This window comes from Python bivittatus, unplaced genomic scaffold (genome assembly GCF_059951505.1).
Source record: "Python bivittatus isolate LINGU-HERP-01145 unplaced genomic scaffold, Pbiv_v1 ctg000070_np1212, whole genome shotgun sequence".
Lineage (NCBI taxonomy): Eukaryota > Metazoa > Chordata > Lepidosauria > Squamata > Pythonidae > Python > Python bivittatus.
The window spans coordinates 29892363-29917323 of NW_028277034.1; the positions used below are offsets into that span (position 1 = coordinate 29892363).

The 24961-nt window shown below is 37.5% G+C and overlaps 2 protein-coding genes across 3 annotated transcripts in view; one reads left to right on the forward strand and one right to left on the reverse strand.

Moving 5' to 3' along the window:
• The first annotated feature begins 1465 nt into the window (after positions 1-1465).
• PGRMC2 (progesterone receptor membrane component 2) lies at positions 1466-16533 on the forward strand. The gene is made up of 3 exons (XM_007435862.4): positions 1466-2149; positions 13459-13614; positions 14559-16533. Exons 1-3 carry the CDS (start codon positions 1777-1779, stop codon positions 14654-14656), a joined length of 627 nt encoding a protein of 208 aa, XP_007435924.2. The 5' UTR covers positions 1466-1776; the 3' UTR covers positions 14657-16533.
• A 4740-nt stretch (positions 16534-21273) lies between these two features.
• The window catches only part of LARP1B (La ribonucleoprotein 1B), a 67594-nt gene continuing 63906 nt past the window's right edge, over positions 21274-24961 (reverse strand). Inside the window, exon 19 of one of the 2 annotated variants that reach the window (XM_088132857.1) lies at positions 21274-24721. In XM_088132857.1, the coding sequence (XP_087988983.1) occupies positions 24488-24721 (234 nt within the window). In that variant the 3' untranslated portion in view covers positions 21274-24487. The remainder of the gene's footprint in view (positions 24722-24961) is intronic. The other variant, XM_088132856.1, reaches the window with a different exon arrangement.

The window sequence follows — 24961 nt, forward strand, 5'->3', positions numbered from 1 at the left end:
GAAGGTCAGCAGATAATATGCTTGCCAATTCCACATTACATCTTCTAAAAGCCAAGCAGCACACAAGATGCTGTCAGTTTGTAATATCTGGTCTCATCCTTGGTGTCTCAGTTTGTGCCAGGCTGCAGTCCTATATCCCTTTCTGAATGGGCTACATACTGCATGTTCTCACATGAGTCCTTTAGCTCAAGCTGTAGTTGACCAAAAATCCTACAGCAAAACTTGATGTACAATATTCAAATTAGCTATCTATGAATTTATTGGAAATTGTATATAATGAGTCTATGGGATGGCTACAATTCTTTTCCTGTAAACTGATCACTAATTTTTAAATATGGTTTTATTGTTTTTAAAAAGATTTTAAAATATTTTTGATACATTAAAAATATACTTTCTATGAGAATGTAAAGCAGTATAAAATTATTTTTAATAAACTAATGGTTTACATGAAGGCATACACGGTGTTTATGCATAGATAGTTACCCGTTTAGCATGAGATCAAGTGTGAAGTAATCTTCAAACATAACTTGGAAAAAAATCTTTGAATTCTCTTAGATGCTTTTATGCAGCAACAGATACACCTTTTAGCAAGTGTTAATGAAAAGTCTTTGGAAATTGTGGTTAACTATGAGTGAATTGGGGATATTAAGAAATACTTGGTGCTTGCTGTGAATGGTGTGATATGTGGCTGATGTATCAGCAACATGAGCATGATCTTGTACTGGCAGTTCTCGTGGCATTTCCTTCCATTCATGGAGTACACAGGGCTACACCACCTTTTTCCTGGGCAGAAGCTGTCCTGTGCTAGAATCTGCACTTCAAAAAGCAGGGAGAGCAAAAACAAAAAAAGAGTTAAACTAATTCGGTGATACGATTATCCATATCTTCAACTATTTTTCCAATCCGTCGCATTAAAATTCGAATTCAGCATTGGAGAGGCAATCCAAGGTATTAAGGTAGAGATCACAACGTGTAGAAAAAAAAGTTTTAAGTTTTAAGTCTGCAAACAAGACCTGTTTCATTATTTCTTTTCTCTTACAGCAGCTGCAGCTTTTAGGCAGTACACTAAATTATTAACAAACGAGATCAACAGCCACAACCCTGGCCAACTCGACCGAAGATTATACATGTTGAGGTCCAAAACATCCGGAGGGCACCAGGTTGGGTAGGGCAGAGACTTACGAAAGAAATTGTGCATCTTCTCCACTGGAGAAAGGAGATTGAAACGCCGCCCCGAAAATCCTTCTCCAAATAAGCAGCTATGTGCCGTCCTGCTTTATGCTGCAGTGCGGGAGCTGAAGTGTATTTATAGTAATGATGATACACTAAAAGCACTCGAGGTATCCGAGCTCAGCCCGCAGCAACGTCAGAGTCGAGCACGCCTACATTTCAGCAGCTCCGACCACGCACCAAGCCCCAGACCGACTGCAACTGGAGAGGAAAGGATTTGCGAAGACTGAACAGTATAATGGAGCGGGGCGGGGGCGGGGGAAAGGGAGGACGGGCGCAGGCGCGTTGTTGCACGTCATGATTTCTCTTCTCCCACCCTCTCAAACGAAGCTTTCCCTAAGGTGGAATTCAGCCGTTGGGTAGCCGCGTGCACCTGTTTCTTATTCGTTTCTGCTGGGCGCGAGCTAGTGTTGGGTGACGTGTTCTTAACCGTAACCAATCGAAGCAAGACATGGAAAACACAGAGGGTGCCCCGCCTCCGCCTTCCTCCCCCCTCCCCGACTGGGGCGGAGCGGTTCCTTTCAGGCAGGCGCTGGCTGGGCAGTGATGGCGGACGATGGGATTGGGAAGCTAAGGACGGAGCAAGGCGGCGGCGGCGGCGGCGGCGTTGGTCCGCCGGAGACGGCGGGTGCCGCTACCGGAAGCTGGCTCGGGGGAAGCTGGCTCGACATGCTATTAATCTTGACCTTGGTAATCGTGACGCTTTTGGCCTATCAGGTCTACAAGCGCTGGGGCAAAAGGATCGGAGCGGGGGGCGCGGCGCAACAGAGCCAGGCCCACTCCTTGCCCCGCATGAAGCGGCGGGACTTCACTCTGGAGCAGCTACGCGAATACGACGGTGCGCGGCTGCCGCGCATCCTTCTGGCCGTCAACGGCAAAGTCTTCGATGTGACCAAAGGCAGCAAGTTCTACGGGCCCGGTGAGGGGAGAAAACAGGGTTGCCCCTTTCTTCCTGACTCAACGTGGCTGGGGCCATAATGTGTCTTAGTATGGCTGGCGTAGGAAGGCCTTTGGGAGAAGGGAGGACAGTGTCTCAACTAGTTCACCGATTAAGCCAATTTGTGGTTAACTGAACCAGGATTTACTAGTTTAATTGCCTGGATTCACACAAGCTGGCCAGCCACATTTCAGGCTTGTGCGAGCCCAGTAGAGGCAGGTAAAAAAGGTATGGACATTCCTTTATCCATCTGTGTGAATAGCTGGAGGCAGATGTTCTTTGCAGAAAGAAGTCTCTGAATCTGATCAAAGTTTTGGGTAGCAATGTTAGGATGCCATTTCTTTAAGGCTGCCTTGTCATCTTATTATGCAAGACATTTCAACAGTTGGAATTATAGCCATAGTCCAGCTTATTGTTTTGTGTTGAATATGAATAGGCAGTCTTGATCTTACCATAGCTTTTTACTAATAGCTGCACATAGTTCTCAGTACAGGGGGGGAAATCCCTAGCTTTCAATTAAAATAAACAATGTATTTTTAAGGTAGTGTGGAATTGTAGTATTGATAATTTCCATTCCAGTTTGTAACATCTGTAGAAATTAATCTCTTGTGTATATTTCAATGGACTTGATAGTTAAAATCTATTTTATTGTGAATGAATAGTACAAAATTGTAATAGGAATCACAGAGATATGTAATGAAATGTGTAGTCTATAGTGAAAGAAAACATATGGCACAAGTCAAGCCACTCCTAATTTAGGTATGTGTGTTTTAATTGTAGGTAAAAAAAGTAAATAGTTCAACTATCTTTGCATATACTTAGGATCATAACTTTATTTAGTCATGTTATAGTTTTAAAATATTTTTAAAAGCTATTATACTTTATACAATATGCATATGGGCACTACTAAAATTCCTTTATCGTTAGACAATGCAAAATGAGTTGTAGTGGCTGCTATATTAAAAAACATTCTTTGCGAAAAAAAATTGTGGGTGCTGTTTAAGATGGTGGCTGCCTCAAGTAGTTATTTACTTATATTGTAAATAAAATTTAAAAGCCAGCTAAAAGTAGTTGAGATGCCAGTTTAACCCATTAGAATTCTTTTAATATATTTCAAGTTGCTTATGTGCAGCTTGCCCTAGTGGATTCAAGAAGTTAACATAGTTCTTGGGCCACTAGATCTTGCTCACATAGATATTTGGATTAATTCAGGAAGGACATAAGAATAATATTTTGCAGCAAATTACTGTACCCCTGGGCCGGGTTTTAAAACAAGCCTTTTCCCTCAGTTTTATAGTTTACTCTGTATGATGAACACTTATCACAATATAGTTGTACACAGTAGAAGTTAGTGTGTTCATCAGTGTTGTAAATATTGGATATGTAACATTACTTTTACAACTAGTTATAAAGTAATCCAAATAACAGCTTTATCAATTACAACATTTCTGTACTAATTCTTATATTTAAGACAGTTTACTCAAAATTATAAACATTACAGAGAACCCAAAATAATGTGCCCCAAATATATTGTCTTTCCTAAAAGTCTTTTTGAAATATAATGGTTTCCAGTCCTTTGGGAATATAAACAACAGAGCGGTAAAGATTCTGGCTGGGAGAGAGTCCTGCAAGTATATAGGTGCCAAGCTATATAAGGCTTTAAAGGTTAAAACCAGCATCTTGAGTTAGAATTGAAAGCCTACTGCCAATCAGTGTAGTGGCCTCAGCATAGGTGTCATTACTGATGAATGTTGTGTTCTGAACTAATTGCTGTTTCTGAATTGTCTTCAAGGGCAGGGCCATGAAGAAGGCAGTACACTAGCCTCGAAGTGATGAGGATATGAGGCACTGTTTCAAGGGAATCCCTACCAGAAAAGGCGCCACATCTGGCACATCAGCCTAACTGGGCAAAGGCCCTCCTGGCCACAGCTTCCAATTGTTGTTTAAGCAGTACCCACAATTCCAGGAAGTCCCCCAAGTTGCAGTCCTACTCTTTTAGGGGGAATGCAACAGTGTCTAGAGCCAAAATAGTGATTGCGATCAAAACAGATTGATTTACATGTAAACAACAATTCTGTCCTACATGGAGGTGTCTGACCTTGTTTTGACTATCTAAATCCTTACAGCCTCCAAACTGAGTTAGGACCTCTACAGCATATCTGTCTCAGTTTGGGATAGCAATATGTAGTAATCATCAATATATTGATGGTATGTCACTCTCCCAGCAGTTTCATGTAGTTATTGAAACTCATGAGAGAGAGCACGCTAAGTTCTGTGACATCCCTCGGTGAAGGAGCCAAGGGCTTGATCCACTCTTCTTCCAAGCAGTTGGTACCATCCATTCAGGTAGGAGAACCACCACAAAATAGTGCCCTTTACTCTCATTCATCATAAAATGTCCAGCAGGATACTATGGTTGATGGTATCAAATGATGCTGAGAAGTCCAGTAGGTCCAGGAGTGCATTCTTCAAGTCCTGGTAGAGGTCATGAACCAGGACAGCCAATGCTGTTCCTGTCCCATGCTTGGGCTGAACCTTGAGTAAAAGGGGTCTAGATAATATATTTCCTCTAGGATTCTCTGAAGCTGAATCCTCACCACCTTTAAAAATCTTCTTGCAAAGGAAGAAATTGGATAAAATTGTCCAGTGTGGTTTATTAAATTTATATGGCTGCTAACTTGTTAAGCAACTCTGGATGGCTTACTGGTTGAAAATTTCAGTGCAGGAAAATGATAAAGATAAAACATAGTAACGTAAAGCATATTGTGTTGTGGCCCAAACACAGTTCCAGCAAGCTCATATAACTCCCTGGCCCAGCACCTGAGGGAAGAACCAGGACTTTAGGACCTTTTTAAAGGCTGGCAGGATTAGGTGCTGCAAAATAGAATAGGTGCTGCAAAATAGAAGGCACATCTGGGTTCTATGTGCCACTGAGTAATAGATGGGTTAGGCCAAGAGATGACCCCTTCAGGAGGGAGTGCACTACTTCCTCTTTCAAGGCAGGCTACACCTTCCTTGATTCAAAGAGCTGCTTATCTCCTCCCAAATCCAGCCTCATATCCTTTTTCCAGCCACCTGAAGGAGCCAAGTGGGCATGGACTTAGTGAATCAGATTTGTCCCGAAACAATATATTGTAATTGTGAATGGCTTCTTGAGGAAAGACTTCTGAATTCTGCCCTCCTCAAGAATAGCATTACATCTGTTGTGCTTCAGAATGTACTATAGAAGGCACTTTAGAATGTACTATAAACAAAGATCGTATCTTCATTTAGCAACTGCCTTGCACAGCAACTGTTTGTAGTTATGACAGTGGTAAAAAAATAACTTTGTGACCAGTGCCTGCATTTGTGAACTTTGCAGCATCCCTCTCTCAATCATGTGTTTGGCATTACAGTCAGTCAGTACACATTGTCCTGTGCATGAACTTTTTTTCCCCTTTTCTCCCCCTGGCAGAGCAGAGATTGCTTAAACAAAGCTATCTTCCTCAGCTGCTTTTCTCTGCAGCACAGCAGTCCCTAAAAAGTGCTAAGGCCAAGTTAATAAGCACAGCTCTGTGACCTTAATTAGTTGATTAGAAACCTGGGCTGGCAGCTGCTGCCTGTAACTGACAAGACCCTAATCAGTTTCAGACCTCCTACACACTGCTAGACAAACTGCTGCTGCTGCTAGTGCATTTGTTTTGATGTCTATTCCCCATTGTGTGCCTGCTTACTCTCTTGTAATTTCTTCCTTTCCAATGAATGTAAATACAAACATTAATTCTCTTGTTAATTATCCCAGTGCCAGGGTGAACATTCCAAAGGGCGGGGGCCTGGGGAAAAAGGGCTATAAGATTTACCCTTCTACCTGGCTTCCTTGTGAGTCAAGTTCCAGAAACCTACCCTGCCACTTGGGCTCACCTGGCTGTTTGGGGTCATGTCCTTCTGACACTGTAAAGCAAAGAAAAGCTGAAGTAAAATCATAAGCACAGTTCGCTTAACAACCAAGTTGCTGGTCCCGATTGTAGTTGCTAAACGAGGACTACCTGTACCTATTCAAGGTTGTCAACTTTCTATCCCTGATGGGAAACTAAATGTATCTGTATATGATATTCTGATATCACAGGCTTCAAACAAAACTCTACCATCTCAAAATATAAGTACATCTTTGATCTTTGTTTGAATATGGCATATGTTGAAGAATAGGTTTTTGGATCTGAGATTGAAATAAATGGTAGCAATGTCAATTCTAAATCCACTAAATCCAGGGGCAAAATAGGATTGGTAAGCAAGATATCACTCATCCCATATTGGACATAGAATATCTAAATGTGTACATTTTTCAGTTCTGTTGATTTTAGCTATATTCATGTTTATACCTTAGGCTCCTACTGAATTCCTAGGGACTGAAAAATGTTTGGGTTTGGCTGGATTGGAACTCTTTTTGATTTAGCATCAATAGGGCAAGATAAGTTACAAATGGAAAAAAAAAAATAATCTGACTAGTTATCAGGTTGCCCAGATGGTTTCTTTTTCTAATTCTTTTGATTCATCATAGTTTGGTTTTGAAGTGGAATTGGCTTATAAATAAACTGGCAATCTGTTGAAATATAAATATAGGTGAATGAAGTGGAAAAGAAGGACTAGTATGGAGCTTAACATTTCATATTACTTTTCTTCATAATATTTTCTTCAGTAATAGAAAGTATTATATAATGAAGTAATCAGGTACTTGATCAGAGGAAAGATGAAGACCTGATTGAGAAACATATGCAAAAAAGTAGAAGTAAACATACCTAGCACTATATTTGTAAATTGCATGTACATACAAGAGATTCATCAAGAGAGCATTTCTTGTTCACCTATCAAGTTTTCCTGTAGTGTTTGGGATTACAGCTGGCTTGCATTTGAGATGCATATGGACTTTGTTTCTTCACCTTTTAGTTTAATTATTTCTTACATATGTCAATCAATACATGTTTTGATGAATGGTTGGAAGCATCCCCACCCCACCTCAATCTAATATAGTGCAGAGCGTGCAACATTTTGGGGCAATGGGCACATTTAGAATTTTGATAGCATGCATGACTTGGATGTGGATTGCCTTGGACTAAGTTGACAGTCACGAAACATCTCTTTCCAAGAAGGCATGTTGATAAAGTTGTTTACAACCCCTTTCACTCTTTGGGATGTTCCTTACTTTTCCAGTTTTGTCTTTTTTTTCTGAGAAGATGGTCATGCCCACCCCCAAAGCAATGGATAGCAACCGTTTTTTCTTTTTTTTTAATTTACAAAGAATGCCTGTAGTGTCTGTGAAGCCCAGAAACAGTCTACACACACATACACACACACTTGATACTAGTGTTCTACAGCATATCGGGTTCCATTTAATTTTGTTAAATTAAAAATTTAAAAATGTAATGCAGGGAGTCTAGGAGATATAATAAAAATAAATAAAACTATTTGTGGGTAGTAGTATCCATAAGCTTGGTGTTGTTTGTCTCTGAAGTACTGGTCTGGCTATATAAAAAAGCCACTCTATTATATTTGCAGATAGTGTTTAGTATACAGTGTGATAATTAGGAGTCTTCCTTTCAGTATAGAAGTTTTTTTTAAAAAAGCGACTCCCTTAATACATTGCAATACATTGTTGTCTTAATGTTTGAAGCTAAGATTTTGTTTTTTATACCTTCAGGTTAAGCTATTCCTAATAGTAGTTAGAAAGAAATTTTGTACATTTCCCTTCTTCCACGTTTTCGCAGACCCTTTCTTTTTCCTAAGTTTTGTAGCAGGTGCAGAAAACTAAAAAAAGGAAGATCTATTTTTTCTTGTGTCACATTAGGATTTCCCAGAAACCAATTACATACTAATTCTATCTCACTTAAAAATCAGTCATGTATTACTGGCAAGCATACCTGTTTTCCAAGTTCTCTGTGAATAGTAGAAAATTCAGGAAATAGTGATGATGATGTGTAATAATATTAAATAATAAAGGTTCAATGTGACATAGGAAACAGATTTAAAAAGTACAATTTCTGATTTATTTATTTATTTAGCATATGGCATACAATGCCAGGCAGTCTATATTGTTTTTTATACATGGTAGATGTTCTGGCGCCAGCAGTTGCTAGTTCATTTATTCCACTGGTGCACCACAAGAGGGCGAGCTAGCTTTGCACCAGCTGGCCAGCAGCATTCCTAGGGAGGTCGGCTTATCTGGGAATTCTTCTCTTTCTCCACCAGTCCTTTCACCGATCACGTCCAGGCAGGTCCAGCGCTGATTTCTGTTCCCTGTGCTGCCAGTGTTTCCCCCCACCGAAATGGGGGTACCTATTTATCTACTCGTAAATGGTATACTTTCGAACTGCTAGGTGGGCAGGAGCTAGGGATGAAGTGACAGGAGCTCACTTCCGTCACACGGAGCTGGGCTTGAACCATTGGAGAGTCGACCATTTCTGGCCGGCAAACTCCAGCGTCATTAAGCCACTGTGCCACCGCGTCCCCCAAAATTTCTGAGAAAAGATGGAAGAAGATACACCTTTAAAATCTCTTCAGCTTATGCTAGAAGAATGGATTAAAGGTTCAAAAAGGAGTGGTTGTGAAAAGAAGAGCACACTTCAAAACAGAAGTGCAAGGCCTGTGAGCTGCATATATCCCTCCAGCATCCATTTTGTGGTCTTCAGAAAATTTCTAGATCATGCTGATTTTTCATTCTTTTTTTCAACTACAGTAAGGGTCAAAATAAGTACATCAAGCTTCTGTGAGCCTTAATGCATTGATCTTGTTTCTTGAACTGCCATGAGACAGCAACTCTAAAAACTCCAATTATTGTATCAATTTGTTGGCCTTACCCTAAATGTTCCTCAAAAGCCAATTTTTTAAAAATGAAAATTCAGAATCTGCTGAAGAAAATTGGCTATCTTTGCTGTTACTGCCCAGAGTCACTTCCTAGTGAGATGGGTGGTGACCAAATTTGGGAGGGAGGGAGGGATGGATGAATGAATGAATAAATAAGGTTGCCTGTTCCTTCTGTAAGTGGAATTGTAAGGGGAGTGAAATATTAAAAGCTAGTTTTTTGAAGAGTTTAGCACCATGTTCTCTCTGTCTTAAATCTAAACTTGTTTTCAATTAATGTTTAGGAATACAACACAGATGGCATTCCCTTCCAAAATCCTGTAAGCTCTGCCATGCCAATTTCAAGGCCAGGAGTTATGTTTGCTTTGGCAAAGTCACCACATGCAGATTTTAACTGATGATATTCAAACCTATAGAATTTTAGCGTTGATAGATAAGCTAAGGAAAAGAATGCTCTCATACACTGGACTAATGTATACTGACACTTTTATTGAAAAGTGGTTTATATTCTTATTTTATGTCAACACATTGTAAAACTGTTGTTAGACTATAAATCCTTGTGAGTTATTATAAACAGATTTTTAATCTTCTACAGCTTAACTGAATATCAGAATAACAAATAATCACTGAAAACAATATAATTGGAGACTATGTAAACCCATTGTACAGAGACATATAATATGATTCAACCAAAGGTAGCTTCTTCTCGGTTCCATTGATATAAGTAGAAGAAAGAATCCTTCACATGAGACTGAGCTGAAAGGGCTATTTTTAAAAAATGTATAAATATTTTATTCTGATTTTTACCATTTCACATTGCATAGAATTCATTTTTTTTTTTTTAACAATAAACTAATCACTTGGGAAGTTTCACATGTTCCTCTTATGTTTTGTGAGTTCATTCAAGTTGAGGTCCCAAGTGTTGAGGAGAGCACAAAATTTAGGTTTCATACAGGGGAAAAAAATTTGTTTATGAATGCTGAACCTCTAAGATGTTCCTAGGCCATTTCAATTTTTTTCCCCTAATCTATGATGCAATTGAGGTTTTTGCATACCAAATTTTAGAATTTTTTTTTCCAAGAATCAAAAAGGAAAATACATGGTTTTGAAAGGAAATCAAGGAAGCCTTAAAATGCAAACATGTTTAAAATTCAGTAGGATCACGGGTGCTTTGTATGTGACATTTTGTTCAGTCCTCCAACTGAAACCTTAATGTTTCTGGTTGGGCAAGTGCTATAAGTATTTCCAAAAGCATTGGCTAGCACACTAGTTGTGCGGTGGGTCAGTTGGTTTATTTTCTTTAGACTAAGGACCAAATTAACATTAGTTTATAATTTTTGTTTGTAAAAAGGGGCTGTCGAATGAATTTGAACCAGTAGATTGAACCTGACATTGACATAAAGTATTAAGGAAGGTGTAAATCAGTTAAAGCAAGACAGAAGTTCCTAATGTCCTTTGTCTCTAACTCAAAATGTTCTGACAACTCTGCCTCTGATACAGAGTTTGGTAGCTTACTGTGTTGGAAGGTGGAGGGACATCATGTGCTTGTCAAAAAAGGATTTTTTTAAATTACAGAGACAAATTTGTATGAATTTCAGCATGCTTCATTCCCTTCTGATGCTAAGGTTTTTTTGTATGTTTCAAAAATGAAAAAGGTATGGATAGTCTGACAGTTATGGGTGTCTCTCCTTTGCTCCCAATTATTTCCTTAATGAAGAGCTGTGTAGTTGTGGGAGAGGTTTTTCAGGGGAAAAATGGTAGAAAAGAAACTTCTTAGCCCTGCAGTATTGATCTGAATTGGGGTGACTTAAGACTACTATTTACACACAATTAAAGAAACAGGATATTGTTATGTTGTCTACCTTTTATATTGTAAAATTTTGGCCATTGCATATTTTGCATTCTGTATTAATCTCTAACCAAACTACCATGGTGTGTTCTGTAACGAACTTACCCCCTAGATTTGGAAAATTTAACAGTTTCAGAAAATGACAATATGGATAACATCACATTTCTGTGACATTATAAACAGTTACAGCTTCTTTCATACAAGGTTACTGCTTTTCAATTTTAATAAACATATTTGCTCTTTTAGATTATAGCAAGGATTTTCAAACTTTGCAATACTGTGACACCTTAAAATGAATTTGTATGGCCACCTTCATGAATAAAACTAATAGTAAATAAAGTATTAAATAAGTAAAAAAATAAATAAAATTGTTCGGCCTGGCAGATGGTTGTGGTAGATGGCTATACCCACAGGTTTAACCATTCTTTCAAAATTTGCTTCAGATTTGAGCAGTTTCAGTTTTGCCTGCTCAGGACTGTTTATCTTAAAAAACTGTGCTCCCATGGGTGTTTGAGAACCTCTAGGTTACAGATTTATTTAGATGAAATAGTTTACAATAATTTAAACTTTACTATAACTTTTCGCAAGGCAATGGCAACTTCAGCTAGATGATGGGAGTACTAGAAAGTTGGTACCAAAAATACAGCTGATTTTTTTAAAAAATAATTGATAGGAGTATTGTGTTCATGTTGCAGAACTAGAAGTAGGGATAAAATTTCATCCTCAGGTTTTTTTTTTTCTTTTTCAGAAACTAGAATTCCTTCTCAGTATGAAGTTTAAATATAATGTGGGAATGAAGTGTGTAAAACTAAAACTAATGTTGCTGTGTTGTGTTCTTAAAAAATATCACTATAGTACTTGGCCATAATGCCAAAAAAAAAGAGAGAGAAAAAAATACTCAAGTATTTTCTGAAGTCCTAGCATTTTAATATGGGCAAATGTTTCGGAGATTCATTTTTCAAAACTTGGTTATGTGTTGCAAATATATATTTACAGGTTGGATATGGTTCTGCTTTCTGTACATGAATGACCTTATAATTCCCGAAGCAATTGCTCGATAATAAGATTATCTCAATCTTTATGCTTGTGTAAAAATCATTGGGGATTGCAAGAGATCTCTTAATTGCCTTATCAACTGAGAACATCCATTGAAAAGTTTTATGATCTATATGTGCAACGTTGAGCATCTTACACCTGGGGTCTGTATCTTAATTTTATATTTCACCAGTTATGCTTTTTTTTAAACCAAGAGCTAGTAGAGTTAAATGTTAGCTCCCTTATTGATACATAAATCCTAACATTATTTGTTCTGTGATTGTTTAGCACACATTTAGCATTAGGTTTGCAGAAGGGTCTCTTCGAAAGAAGCTAATACACTATAAAACAAACTCTGTTCAATATTATAGACAAAATATTTTCAGAAAATAGATATACATTTTTTGCATTTCACATTTTAGTTCAAATCATTTGTGTGTACACACGAATGAATGAATGAATGAGCCAGCCAGCCAGCCAGCCAATTTGGTGTAGTGGTTAAGGCACTAGGTTAGAAACTGGGAGACCATGAGTTCTAGTCCTGCCTTAGGCATAAAGCCAACTGGGTGACCTTGTGCCAGTCATCCTCTCTCAGTCCTAGGAGGAAGGCAATGGCAAATCACTTCCAAAAATCTTGCCAAGAAAACTGCAGGGACTAGTCTAGGTAGTCACCAGGCGCAAACACTGACTCAAAGTTACAAATAAATACACATTCATGTATGCATATATTATTTAGTCAGCCTAGTGTCCAAGTGCATTCTATAATACTGAGCTACTGCAATTCAGTGATACACTAATACCCTATGTAGCCTGTTTAAATATAAGCATATAATAAGCGGTCAGAGTTTGTTCATTAAAAACATAAAGCTTGTTCCCAAATGTCCTGAAATTCTGTACATTTTTTTTAGTAGGTACTTAGAGATTCCATATTGTATAACCCCCAAATTGCAGATAAATATTAGTTGGGCTGCTAAGTTCATTAGTTTCTTTAAAGACAGACAAGCACCCTAAATTTTCAAGGAATATGATTTCTCATTTCAATTTTTATGGATTGTGCCTAAATTAAAATGCTAAATGCATTGATATAAATATATTCAACATCTTTTAACAAAATTTTGGTGCAAAATCTGTGTAGGATATTGCTTTATATAATCAGTTAATGAAGCTGCTTTGCTAGCATGTATACTCTGTTACTTTATCAATTTTGTAGAGGAAAGTTCATGTTTGTTGTTAGATTGACCAAATCCCATTAAGTGGTATTATGCCCAGGTAAAATAGAATTTTATATTTAGAAGCCTGAAAAAGAAGTGTATAGCTGACAGCATCTCATATGATTGCAGTAAATGATGGTTTGGTTAACATTTGTCAATCTTTCTAAAAATATTTTCTGGAATTAAAGTAAGTAATTGAACATATGAGTATTCAAGTAGATTAAATCTTTAGATCTAATAGACTGATTGTTCAAACTTAATTATTGTAAAGAAAGCTTTAGTCATTCTGAATAGATAAGAATGAACATTGTACAATTAAATACATGTAGTTTTATAAATGTATTTTTTTTTTCTGTTTTCAGAAGGCCCTTATGGAATATTTGCTGGCAGAGATGCCTCAAGGGGACTAGCAACTTTCTGTCTAGATAAAGATGCACTCAGAGATGAATATGATGATCTATCGGACTTAAATGCTGTGCAAATGGAAAGTGTTAGGGAATGGGAAATGCAGTTTAAAGGTAATTATTTTAATTGAGAGATTTCTTTTGATCAAATGGAAAATGAGCCATAGAAATACCTCTTAGTGCTTTTAAATGTATTTTTCAAATAGCATATAGACATCTTAGTACAATAGTAGTGACTTCTGTTTCTAAAATACAATAGAGTAGTTTAAGAATATTGTGGGAAGAAATAATGGGTAACTTTACTAGATTTCCATTGTCAGGTACAAAAAACCCAAACCCACACATCAAAAGAGGAAATGAGATGTAGCAGAAATGCTTGTCACAGCTGCATGTAAGATAGGAATCTTTTTTGTTTGTTTGTTTTTTGCCTTAGGATCTTTGCCCCTCATTTTCATGAGCTGGGAGGTTCCTACACTGGAGCTTGTAGTGACAAAAGTGGCCATTTGAAAGTGATAACAGAGAAGTGGGACACTTCCCAAATTATGTTATCTTACATCTCAAAGATCTGCTTTTTGAAAGCTTTCAGAGATAGCAGTATATTCTTATCTTTGTATTTGAGTCACTTTAGTTCAGAGGCCTGTGCAATCTCAATTTATTCCTTAAAGAGGAGCCGGAAGCTTCTGTACTAGGCCCACTAGCTCACCTTAAATCCCAGTATTGCTTCTCGTGTGGGGTTATTAAAGGTGAACATGTAACATTTTCTTTATGGTGACAAAAGATATGAAGATCACATGTCTTGGGAACATATGCCTTTTTCATTTTAAGAGTGCCTTTGCAATATAAGAAGAGATGCATTATTTCAAGAAAACAGTAACAAAACGGCCAGGAAATTAACTTGCATATTTATGATATCAGTATGTTTGATGGGAATTTTTGGCTTCAAAACAGTAAACTTACTTAATAAGACTAATGTGATATAAGCTTGTTTTTAAATATATGTACTGTAATACACTTTTTTGTAATTTATTGTATTTGTAATTCATATATGTCTTTTCCAGAAAAATATGACTATGTAGGTAGACTTCTAAAGCCAGGAGAGGAACCATCAGAATATACAGATGAAGAAGATACCAAGGATCACACTAAACAAGATTGAACTTTGTAAATCACCAAAGTCAGGGGCCTTTGGAACTGCAATCTTTTATTCCCCATCAAAGAATGCCCTTTGGGTACAATTCAACTGCTACAGAAAATAATTCAATACATTTTGTATATGATCCTTTCCTGATGAAGATTTGATTTGATTACTAGGCATTCTTTGGGCTGCCAAACATTTATTCTTTTTCCTTTTTCCTTTTTTTTTTTTTGTTGTTGTTGCAGTATATCTATGTCTGGAAAGGCTTCATTAATGAAATGGGGGCCAGGGATTTAAAATGCAAAGAAAGCAATTTCTTGCAGCATGTTGAAGCCTTTGAAGTTTGTTATTTACCGGCTTACATGTTTCACGTGTAATTTCTACTCTTTGAGTGCTAAATGGAAAACCTTGTTCTTTTAAGGAATCCATAGTTAACATAGTGGCTGAAACATAATAAATGGGAATGCTCAGACTAGTTTGTGGGCCATTGGTTTCTATGACAGAAAACTACTTCAGATCTCTGCAGATTACATGGTTTCAGATAAGATTCTCCTGAAGGATAGAGGAAAATTTATTTGCAGAAGTTATCATCTGAAACCTGCCTTCTATGCTTGTCTTTCCCCTGAATCAAATCAAATAATTGTGCCTTATTTCACTTAGACTTGAATTGTTTTAAAGGAAAACCCAAAATATAACATGAGTCACTAAAAGCAGCATCGAAGATTGGCTAGAACAGTCAGTTAACTGGAACAATTGATGACATTTTGTATATAAAAACATACAGTGTTTTGTGTGTATATACACACACACACACACACACATCAATAAATAATGTGTATGTGTGTCTATATACATACACATGCAAACTTTTAACAGTGTAATGGCCAAATGCATTCTCCTTTTGCTTTTTAAATAAGCTCAATTAGTCCTTTTTCCATCCCCAGGGAGCTCCTTAAAGGTGAGGAGCCAAACCTCATATCATTGTGAAATGAGGGTATGCATGGGTGTGGGTGCTCGAGTGCAAAAAATGGGAGGATGGTTCCTGCAGATACTGTAAATATGAATACAATTTTAATAAAGCATGTAAAATACCAAATGTGCTGTCAGACTTTATGTAGATGCTGTAAAGCTAGTATTGGTGGCTAGGACTCTATATGTTTCAGGAAAAAAAAGAAAAAAGAAAATGACTTAATATTTTTGCACTGCTATTAAATAAACCGTTGGCCAGCTATTTTTTAATAATTTCATCATTTGTAATACGCAAAATGTGACAGTTTCAGTGAATAAAAACAGTGGCATATATCTGCATAGAACATACATCTGGAAATGCTTTGGTTACTAGATTTCATGGAATTTGTCATTCTCTTTTCCTAGTCTATTAATTGCGTAACTTCTTTATTTTTTGATATAGGAAGTACATTCAGAAATGGAACTTAAATTTTCTTCCAGGCTTTTGCAGACTAATCAGACTACTAAGCCAGTTGTGGCATCCAACATTAAGAAGGAAAAGCATGCAGTAAAACAGCAGTGAGTCTGGCAAGAGGGAAATATGATCTTCAGTACATCTGTTAGAGTACCTTCCACAAAAATGTGAAAAATACTTGTCCAAAATGACCAAATAGTTCTGGCCTTGGCTCAGGTTGGTCTGTAAATGGTGATTTAAAGTGTCTAGAAAAATGCTGTCCCCCCCCCCCTTTTTATTTTGATGTGAACATTTTGTTGCATTTACTAATTTTAATGTCTACACCTCCATTGATGAGCCAGATATAACTCTTCCACTCCAAAATTTTATTCTATAATTGAAATTATGCAGTCTGTTTTGAGAAATGAACAATTTGTGTTTTTTTTAAAAAAAATAAAGTGTTCCGTAGATACACTGTTAGTGTGTTGTACTTCTCATTTTAATTTCCTTATAGGGAAGCAGTACTGTAAGGAAATCTTGCCCTCATTTGAGGTAGAAATTGTATCTTTTTTCTGTTAATGAGATTTGGGGTTGTTTTGAAACCACTCTTCACACTGTTTTGCCCACTTTAATATGTTTGAGTATCTACGCATATGAATAAGCAAGTAGAAGATTGTAAGTTATGCCTTTAAAATGTATTGACAGTAGTTTTGTTACAAACAGGCTTCACTTTGCTTAGCATCTCTGAATGAAGACCCTCAGTGCTCTAGCCACTATGCATGTTTCTTCCACATGTCACATTGCCACAGAATTAGTTAAAAATTGATGTAGTCTAAAAAGTGTAAGAGTACAAAAGTACTGCTAGTTTTCCCTTAGAAAAGCAGCTTTTCATAATTCTTGAGTTTTAAGAGCAAAGGGAGTCATAAGAGGAAACCTGGAAGTTGAACTATTTCACATTTCTAAAGCTGCCCAATTTCAATGACTGGGTGATGTACAAATTTAAAATCAAAGAAATAGAAAATCAAGCCAATGAAAAAAGCAAGATGACCATCCCAGAAATAAAAACTCTCACAGCCCACATCCCATACTAAAAGCCTGGGGAAAAGGCCAGGTCTTATTAAAGGATAGCAGGATTGGGACCATTCAAATTTCCAAGGCAAAGCTGTGACAGAAAAGACATCCTGGGTCCCACTGGTCATGTTCAGCAGATGGGATGCAGAACATGCCAAGTCAAATCTTAAGAGTGGGTAGAGACCACAAGAGAGAAATGGTTTCTCAAAACAACTAGACCCTGTGCTGTATATGGCTTTGTAGATGATAGCCAGCACCTTGAATTGCACCTGTAATCCTACTGATAACCAGTGCAGTTTGCAAAGTGGGGTTGGCATGCCTTCTGTGGCATGCCCATAACTCTTGTTGCTGCCACTTCTGGATCAGCTTAAGTTTCCAAGTGGTCTTCAAGGACAGCCCCATGCAGAGCACATTACAGTAGTCCACACCTGAGGTAACCAAGGTATGAATGATCATGAGAAGGGCCTCCTGGTTCAGGAATATGCAACTGGCAAACAACATAGGTCTGTGCAAATCTCAGACTCTACAGGCCTCAGCATGTTAAATGTTAAAGTTCATGACAGTACAATTAGAAAAAGATTGAACAAGTAAGGTTTGTTTGGAAGGGTTGCCATGAGAAAGCCTCTTCTCTCGAAAAAGAACATGGCAGCACGGCTTAGGTTTGCAAAGTTGCACCTGAACGAATCACAAGACTTCTGGAACACTGTCCTTTGGATAGACAAGGCCATAGTGGAGATGTTTTGGCCATAATGCAGAGTTTCACATTTGGCGAAAATCAAACACAGCATATCAGCACAAACATCTCATACCAGCCATCAAGCATGATGGTGGAGGGGTGATGATTTGGGCTTGTTTTGCAGCCACAGGACCTGGGCACCTTGTAGTCATTGAGTCGACTGTGAACTCCTCTGTATACCAAAGTATTCTAGAGTCAAATGGGAGGCCATCTGTCCAACAGCTAAAGCTTGGCCGACACTGGGTCATGCAACAGGACAATGATCCCAAGCACACCAGCAAATCTACAACAGAATGGCTGAAAAAGAAAAGAATCAAGGTGTTGCAATGGCACAGTCTATGTCCAGACCTCAACCCAATTGAAATGCTGTGGTGGGACCTCAAGAGAGCTGTGCATAAACAAATGCCCACAAACCTCAATGAACTGAAGCAACGTTGTAAAGAAGAGTGGGCCAAAATTCCTCCACAACGATGTGAGAGACTGATAAAGTCATACAGAAAAGGATTATTTCAAGTTATTGCTGCTAAAGTTGGTTTTACAAGCTATTGAATCATAAGGTGTTTTTCACACATGACTTCTCCATTTTTGCTTTCTTTTTGTAAAATAAATGATGACATAGTGTAATATATTATGTGTTGTTGTTCATCTAAGGTTGTATTTACCTCCTTCTGAGAATTGCTAAGGACCAGATGATTTTTATTATGTCCTGATACGTAAAACCATAGAACTCAAAGGGGGTGTACTTTCTTTTTCACACGACTGTATGTGTATCTAGCACAGCCTTGCATTTAAGATTTTGCGTGATAATCAGGGATATTAATTGAATATGTGTCACATGAACATTTTGCTAGAGGAAAGATTTGAGCACTTCAACCCTCTCTACCCAATACAGAAATAAAGTTGATTTCAAATTATGTTCCCTCTTCTATAGTGAGCACACAGAAATGCAGTGGAATGAGCCATTATTGAAGAATTATATATAATAAAAATATGATGATATAAATAAGATATAAAAATATATCTTACCTACCAATCCACTATATAGTAGTGGGTAGTATGTAGTAACTTCTGTAGTGCACAAGACTGTCTTAAGAGATCTACAGAGACAAAGGTACCAATACCTATTTCTTTTCCCACTCTACCCCCACTCAGAGGGATTCTCAATAAAGCAGTTCTTGTGATGCTAGTAGGTACTTTTAATGAGCAGATGGGCAGAGGCAACCATTTCTAGCCAGGTGACTGCATTTTTTTTCTTTTTGTGCCTTGTCTGAGGGGTTGTAAGGGACATGACTGGTGACATGTTACTGGAGTGGGTGGGGGCCAACATTTCCGGTCAGATTGCTCCGTGATTTTGGGATGGACTAAGCTGCAAAATAAATCTTCCATGTTACCTTTTAACACCCTTACAACTAGGAAATTTTGGGGGACATTTAGGATCTTTTGTGTTTCAAGTGATGTTTTAAGTCTTTACTAGACTTAAAGTATCCATTTACACCTTAGAACCTCTAACCCATCCAAGTCTAAAAACTGCAGGCTGATCTCTTTTGTAGGGGCCTTTTGGGGCCATGGACTGCTGGGATGACAGTCACATAAATGCCAATTTAAAAAGCAGGGTGAATCCCATTCTTTTTTTTTTTTATGCAGTCAGATTTTTTTTTAAATTTTAATTTTAATCTCCAAGCATGTAATTGTTAAGAAGCTAGATAGCTGTACAACTACAACCTACCCTTGTTCTCTGATGTTAGCCAACAGATTGCAAACTGCCAAAAGAAGGGAAAAAATCAGGATTATCTTCTTGTGATTGCGTGTACTTTCCTGCTGAACATGAAGGAAGTAATAGATAAGGGCATAGCAAGTTAAACTAAAAACTATGTTTTTACTATGTTATACTTTATGTTTAAATTATGTGTAAAAAAGCTTGTCTTATACAGACAGCATTCCATGTATTACATTTCTGCAATATTAGAATTTTCATTTCATTCAGATTTGCAGACTGACATATAGCAAAAAGAGAAAGTAGTGTCTCAGTTATGTGAACTTGAAAGTTAATGGGTTGGATTGTCTATTTAAATAAGTGCTCCTGGTTAATAAAAGAATTGCCTTCTTGCCAATGCATGACAGTCCTCCACACATTGTTACTGAAAAGGTTAGAATGCCATTACTATATAGACATTATCTACCTCCATTTATCTTTTTTTATATAATCAAAGCAAGTGCAAATGTTTTAAATACTGTTTGAACACACAGTATTAGACTGAATAAGGGCCAATAAACTTGTGTTTATCCCATACAAGACAGATAGCGACATCTGGCCAGGTGAACAGTATTTTCAACATTTTGGAACCAAGTTATCTAAAGATTGTCTATCCACATAGTTTTCATCTTAGAGAAATATAGTTAAAAAGAGCCTTCTTAATGGTATTCTAATGTGGAATGCTGTCCTCTGGGTAAATAACCTTTTATTTCATTGCACCTTGTAAATTCAGTTTGATCTGTTTTGTCTTTGTGTGTGGTATGCTTTCATATTACTTTTAATATAGTTCTCCCTCTTGCTATACAGTATGAAATTTTTATAAAGCACCACTAGAATTTTGAGTCAAAGGTCAGATGTACATTCTTATTTTTTAAAAAGTCAGCAATAAGATTTTGTAGTCTGGATGTGGGAAAATAGCATCTACACACCTAAACTCTTATGCACAAAGCACCTGTCTGAATCCAAGCCACAGTGAAGGATACAGCAGAGGAAGGAAAAGTAATTCTAGAACCTTGGTAACATCTGAATAAGAGCTGTGAATTTTCAAAATTTGTAATACTCAGTGCAGGAGTATACTTACAAACGGCTCTTCACTCACATTATCATTTGGATGACATAACACAAAACATAAGTTTTGTTACTCAAAATCAAGCCAATATTTATGTGATTCTAAAAATGTAATTAAGAACAAATTTAGTTTGTATACTTCAACTTCAGAGTTTCAATTTTTACAATTTGAAATTCTGGAGAAACACATATGAATAATCCTGCCAATAGGATACATAACTGACCTGGACAATGTGCAACCCATCTAGTGCAGTAATGGAAGAATTTATAGCCTACCAGATGCTGCTGAACTATCAGTAGTCTTCACCTTTGGAGCTATAAGAGTTATAGTTCAAAAATATCTGGAGGGCCATAGGTTCTCTTTCATGATCTAGTCACTTACAATTCCTCTGACCATGTACAAATCCTATCAGCCTTTAAAAGTGTACAACAGAGGATTAACGGGACTAGAAGCCACAAATTGTGCAAGCTTTCTGTAAACATTTAATAACCCTGTTTCATTAATTATTATATGACCTTCTACCAACTGGAAAATTTTATTTATTTGTTTGTTTATTTATTTATTTAATTTTTCAACCACCCATCTCCCCCCAATGGGGGAACTCTGGGCGATTCACAACAAACAATTAAAACATAAAATATATAAACACATAAAACCTTAATTTAAAACATTACTAAAAAGAAGGAGAGACCAAGAGGATGAAAAATCTGAGGCTGAAGGCAGAAGGCCTCTATGGGGCTAGCCATCCCCATGCTTGAGGTATTCTCACCCCACCCCAGGCCAGGTGGCAGAACCAGGTCTTCAAAGCCTTTTGGAAGGCCAGGAGTGTGGGGGCTAATCGCACCTCCGGGGGTAGGATGTTCCAAAGAGCAGGGGCTACCACAGAGAAGGCCCACCTTCTGGACCCCGCCAGTTGAAGTTCTTTCACTGAGGGGGTCCGAAGCATGCCCTCTCTGTGTGATCAGGTGGGACAGGTTGTAGTCATAGGGGAGAGGGGGTGAACCAATCGCATGGGTCCGGCCTCCCTGCAGAGGGGGGTGGTATAGGAGAAACTCAGGGTCACCAGGACGTGATCTGACCATGACAACAGGGAAAACTGTAGATCTCCCCTCAGATCACTTTGCCATTGCTCCGACAAGAAAACCAAATCCGCCATTTGGCCACTGTCCCAGGTTGGGTCCCGCACAATTTGAGACAGACCCATGGTTGCCCTGGTAGCCATGAACTCCCAAGCCACCTCCAAAGACCGCCCCAGGGACGGCAGGTTGAAGTCCCCCAGAACCATAAGCCTGGGGAACTCCACCACCAGCCCCGAGATGGCCTCCAGCAGCTCAGGCAGGGAGGCTGCCACGCAGCAGGTAGTCTGGTACAATAGCAGAACTCCCAACTGTACACGGGCACCCAACCTAATAAACAATGTCTCACAGCCAGAAACTTGTGGAGCAATGCCCCTGAAGGCCACTAGAGATTCCCGGATCACAACAGCCACCCCTCCTCCCCTGCCCTGGCCTCTCGGCTGGTGCCACACCGAGAACCCAGCTGGGCACATTTCCGAGAGGGGCACTCCCCCCTCGGGCCCAGCCAGGTCTCAGTAGTGCATGCCAGGTCTGCCCCCTCCTCAGTGATCAAGTCACATATGAGCGGGGCCTTGTTGTTAACCGACCTGGCATTAAGCAGCAGCAGCTGAAGGCCAAATGTGTCAGATGTTAACATCCAGGAATACCATCATGACAGAAATCAGGAAGATTGAAATGCATATTCCATCTCCAAGTAATTTTTGTAATTACACAGCAAAAAGTGCCATGAACTTTAAATTTCTACATCTATCACCACATATAACCCGATTATTCATAAAAAACCTGAGTTTTCCTTTATTAGCAACTACCCTGAACTTTAGTGCCTGCTAAATATATGAAATTCTGCAATATAATATAGCTTCAATAAACAATGTAAGAATGCATTTTCATAACTAAAGTTATTTTAGGTCCACATTTCAAGTTCCTAGTCAACATTTGTTCAGTTTATTGCTATAAACAGTCCCAGGAATTTCAGTTCAGAGTAGTAAAAATTTATCGCACTAAGTTAAACAAAACTGCTTAAGAACACATACTACACCATAGTTTTGTTTTTTTTTTGTATTTTTATAAAATCTGCAAATATACCACAAAGAATGCATACTAAAAGCTAATATGCACACATTTGATTTAAAGAAATGAATGTAAATATATTTCTTTTATATACAGTTTAAATCCAAATTTACATCTGCATCATTTTCATGGAGGAGGTGGCATAGATTGAACAGAGATTTGAGTTGTAGAACTTAAGCAAACTGAAAAAGATGCTATATAAAACTGGTATCATCAATTCCTAGTGTCTTCAAAAAATACAGCAGTTCTTAAAGGCTAGTCTGCATTTAGAAATGACTGGGAAATCCACTTATCTTGATATCAAATATGCACATATATTCATAATTGTTAAATTCAGATTCTCAAGGCAATATATCAGAAATATGTAATGGACTTCATACAGTTTCCAGCATAGAAATCCATTCAATCTACATGTTGGATCACTTAGGGTATTTCCCAGCAATAAGGCATCAACAGTATTAGGCTTTATTTGTGAAAGTAACCTGAAGACTGCTAAGTATCTGTTTTGTTGTATATAATAAAAATGCACCTATTCCTACCACTTCTTCCACTTTATGGAAGAAGGATTTCCATTCCCTTATTCTAAGTATTTAAATCACAATAACTACAATTAGTTATTTCAGGGATGCTTCTTGTTAATTTTCACCTCCTGATGTAAATAACGTCTATTCAATGAATCATTTACATTTAAAGAAAGTGACACTTTGGCCAATTACAGTACAGTTGGTCTTAGTAGAGCAAGGAATTTTAACTATATTTAAAGCCATCTTGACATTAATTTTTTTAGACTAAGTACATTCTAAATCCCTTTTAAATTAAAACTGTCAAATATTAAAATACAATTAAATGGCTTAAATAATCTCTCCTAGAAATGCAAGTCACTTACACAATAGAGAAATTGAACAGAAAAATACAAATATTTCTTCAAACTGGAGGATGATTAGAGACCTATTTGCCTTTTTATCCTTTTTCTTAAACTTACATATAAAATTTACTAAGTTTATGACAATACAGTCATAACCCATCCTCTTTGCAAACTACTTTGCTTAAGTACAAATAAGAACCGGCATTAAAAAAAATCCTTAAAACCAAACAGACTGTTGCCCAACTTAAAAACTCCATACTCAACTCAAAAGCCTGAAATAAAAGAAACAGAAAGCAAAACAAATTTCAGAACTAGGCATTGGATGGGTATGTGCTACATTGAAAAAGAAAAAAAAATGCATTTATCAATTTAAATGCATGTATTATGTACGTCTCTCAATTAAAAATGTCTTCTTTTTTTGGCTTTTATAAGTAGAAATAATGATGGAAAACCTGATGATAAAACATTCCTAAATTACACAAGTACATAGCTTCTTCAAAAAATATGAGCTATTTGTAAGGTATTCCAAAGTATATACTGTTGGAATGCTCCCCCTATAAACAGTAACTTGGGGATAGCAACACTGAGACTAAAAGGTATTTCCCTAGGATCTCTCTCATGATCCCTGAACCCAATATAATTGATCAAGGGGAATTAATTGGAACTTAATCTTGTCAGAAAGCAGATGCGATTCTTTGTTTTCCTATACATTTGTTTTTAATCAAGCTTTAAAATAGCTCTCCCTGAAGATCCTTGAGCTAAAATACTGGCATTAGGAGTTGATCTCAAGGTTCAAGCTTACTGAAAGTCTACTGCTCAGGTATATCGCGTCTTGATTTTGTGGCAGTACTGTTCTGGTGTATGCTGTTATTCAACTCCTGTACAGTATTTGTAGTGGGAAAATTTATTGGGACCCACGCCTGAGACACAGCTGTGGAATTACCAGCAAGGATCTTGGAAGAAGCGTTGGACTGATGTCTGCGATGATCACTTTCCTCACCAGGTAAATGCCTTTTTCTCCCAGATTCTTCACTAATGGGAGGCTAAAACAGAAAATGGGCATCTTATTATAATCTACCAGAATGTTCTGTAAAAACTCATTATGGTATTATTTTTTAAGTTGTCAATATTTTGAATATTTTATATTTATCAGAAACAACTGAAGGGTTAGTCTAGTGTCACTATGAGAAAATATCAAGAATTTATTCTTTGTACATGCTAAGCCATTCTTTGTTCTTGTAGTCTCTGATATTTAAGGCATACACATTTGTTCTGGATGGATT